At 50.5% G+C, this 2,554-nt stretch overlaps 1 protein-coding gene across 1 annotated transcript; it reads right to left on the reverse strand.

Moving 5' to 3' along the window:
* Positions 1-89: 89 nt before the first annotated feature.
* On the reverse strand, positions 90-2,551 carry LOC108524743 (melanoma-associated antigen C1-like; the record flags this gene model as incomplete). Its single annotated transcript, XM_017865820.1, is given in 2 exon segments — positions 90-1,984; positions 1,986-2,551. Coding segments are annotated over 2 exon segments (1,902 nt in total), but the record flags the coding sequence as incomplete, so codon positions are not given.
* Between the last annotated feature and the right edge of the window lie 3 nt (positions 2,552-2,554).

A 2,554-nucleotide genomic window follows, 5' to 3' on the forward strand; every position in this document is an offset into this window, starting at 1 on the left:
CTACCGTTTTAGGGGTAGGGATAAGTCTTGCTTTTAATAGTAACCTCACTACTAACGGTAACTTCTATGAGCAAATGCGGATATAATGGTCATCAAATAAACGAGTCACTGGTATTTTTATTTCTTACAATTTACTTTCGGCTACTTTCTTACATAACTCAAGCAAACCAGGTATGTATCTTTATTTTTCAAGAACAACAGACTACAGGGCCTGAGGAAATGCAAATATTAACAATCCTTTACTTTGTTGCACTATTTAACTGCAGAGTTCCTTCACAGTGTCAAGAAAATTCCTACAGCAATACCACATTCACCTGTGACACATCACAAAATGAGGCAGGTTTTCCCAATATGGTGTGTTTGTGTGTGTTTTTGTTTTTACAAAATATCAAACTGTTACTCTTAAACCAGATAAACAGCAATACACGTGACTATTATTCGTAAACTAAGATCCTGAAGCTATTTAAACCTGTCATTAATAGGAAAAGCATCTGAAAAACACCCAAAAGAAAAACAGGTAAATCCCGCAACTGCCCCTATGGAACAGAAGTGCAAACAGCACTGTGTTCTCCCCAGCCTCACCCGGGCCCTCCACCACGAAGAAACTCGACTGCCCTCTTCAAACTCAGAGGGAAGAATCTACCGACTTCACTCAGAAGAGAAGCTGGGGGACACGACACTGGGGCTTGCACTGTCTGTGGCAGGGGAGTCATCTGTGGTGTCAATTATGGCCTGGGCTCTCTCTTCCACATCTTTCAAAGCATCCTTGTACGAGGGTGGAAAGGAAATAGGGACGGTATTGTTGAGCATGGCCAAAAACTCGACTACTTTCCTCTTACTGATTTCTGAATGAGCTCTTGGGCCCCACAGGAATTCGTAACGTGGAGGAGCAGTGTTGGGCACCTCCCGGTACTCTAGGTAACGTTCCTGCACCCAAACTTTAGTGAGGAGCTCCCTGGGCTCCCCAAAGATAAAGTGCTCCCTCCCAGCACGCACCCCTATTCCACTCAGCACATCCCAGATGACCTCCTCAGAGGCACAGGTGCCCTTCATGAAGATGATACTCAGAATAAGAATCAGGAGGCGGTTCGGGGGCATGCCCTGCTCATCACTCAGACTCCCCTCACAGCTGAGCTCTAATGTGTTTACAAAGATGTAGGAATCGTCAGGGTCCACTTCTCTCAGGGAAATGCCAAAAAGAATCTCTATGAACTCACGGGCTTTCCTGAAGATCATAGGAAAGTAGCCCCTGTACCTGCTGATGACATTCGTCACCATCTCTGCCTTTGTGACAGGCTGCTTCGCTTGATATTTGAGGAGAAGAAACCGCACCAACTCGTCCACCTTTTCATCCAGTGTATAAGTGAACAAGGGCTCGCTCTCTATCAAGGACTCACTGTCTGTCAAGGACTCGCTCTCTAGCAAGGTGTCTGAGGTGCTTGTATCTTCATCTACTGGGCTGCTGGACTCTTCACTGAATGGCCTCAAGGAAGTGGAGGAGGAGGAGGAGCTCACAGCACTCTGGAGAGGAGACTGGGCAGGCCCCTCAGGAGGACTCTGAGGACTCTCAGGGGAACTCTGGGAAAGACTCAATGCAGTGGAGGAGGAGGAGGAGCTCACAGCACTCTGGAGAGGAGGCTGCGCAGGCCCCTCAGGAGGACTCTCAGGACTCTCAGGAGAACTCTGGGAAAGACTCAATGAAGTGGACGAGAAGGAGCTGACAGGTCTCTGGAGTGGAGACTGGGCAGGCCCCTCAGATGGACTCTGAGGACTCTCATGGGGACTCTGCAGAAGACTCGCAAAAGTGTAGGAGAAGGAGCTGAGAGGTTTCTGGAGAGGAGACTGAGCAGGCCCCTCAGGGGGTCTCTGAGGTGTCTCAGGGAAATCCTGGGGAAGACTCAGTGAAGTGGAGGAGGAGCAGATAATCACAGGACTCTGGAGAGAAGACTGGGAGTCCTCCCCCTGAGGAGGGCTGTGAGGAAAGCGGAGACAAGGAGACCTCCCACTCAAGAGGACTCTGAGGAATGTAGAGAGGAGACAGGGAATCCTCCCCCTCAGGAGGACTCTGGAAAGGAGACTGGGAGTCCATCCCCTCAGGAAGGCTCTGAGGACTATAGAGAGGAGACTGGGCAGGCCCCTCAGGAGGGCTCTGAGGACTCTCAGAGAAACTCTGGGGAAGGCTCAATGAAGTGGAGGAGGAGCAGATGCTTACAGGACTCTGGAGAGAAGACTGGAAGTCCTCCCCCTGAGGAGGCCTATAAGGAAAATGGAGAGGAGACAGGGAGTCCTCCCACTCAGGAGGAGTCTGAGGAATCTGGAGAGGAGACTGGAAGTCCTCCCCATCAGGAGGACACGTATGAATCTGGAGACGAGACAGACAGTCCTCCCACTCAGGAGGATTCTGAGGAATCTGGAGAGGAGAAAGGGTATTCTCCCACTCAGGAGGACTCTGGAACGGAGATGGGGAGTCCTCCCCCTCAGGAGGACTCTGAGGACTATGGAGAGGGGACTGAGAGTTGTCTCCCTCGGCAGGACTCTGAGGAATCTCGAGAGC

This window comes from Rhinopithecus bieti, unplaced genomic scaffold (assembly GCF_001698545.2).
Source record: "Rhinopithecus bieti isolate Rb0 unplaced genomic scaffold, ASM169854v2 repeat_20906, whole genome shotgun sequence".
Classification (NCBI taxonomy): domain Eukaryota; kingdom Metazoa; phylum Chordata; class Mammalia; order Primates; family Cercopithecidae; genus Rhinopithecus; species Rhinopithecus bieti.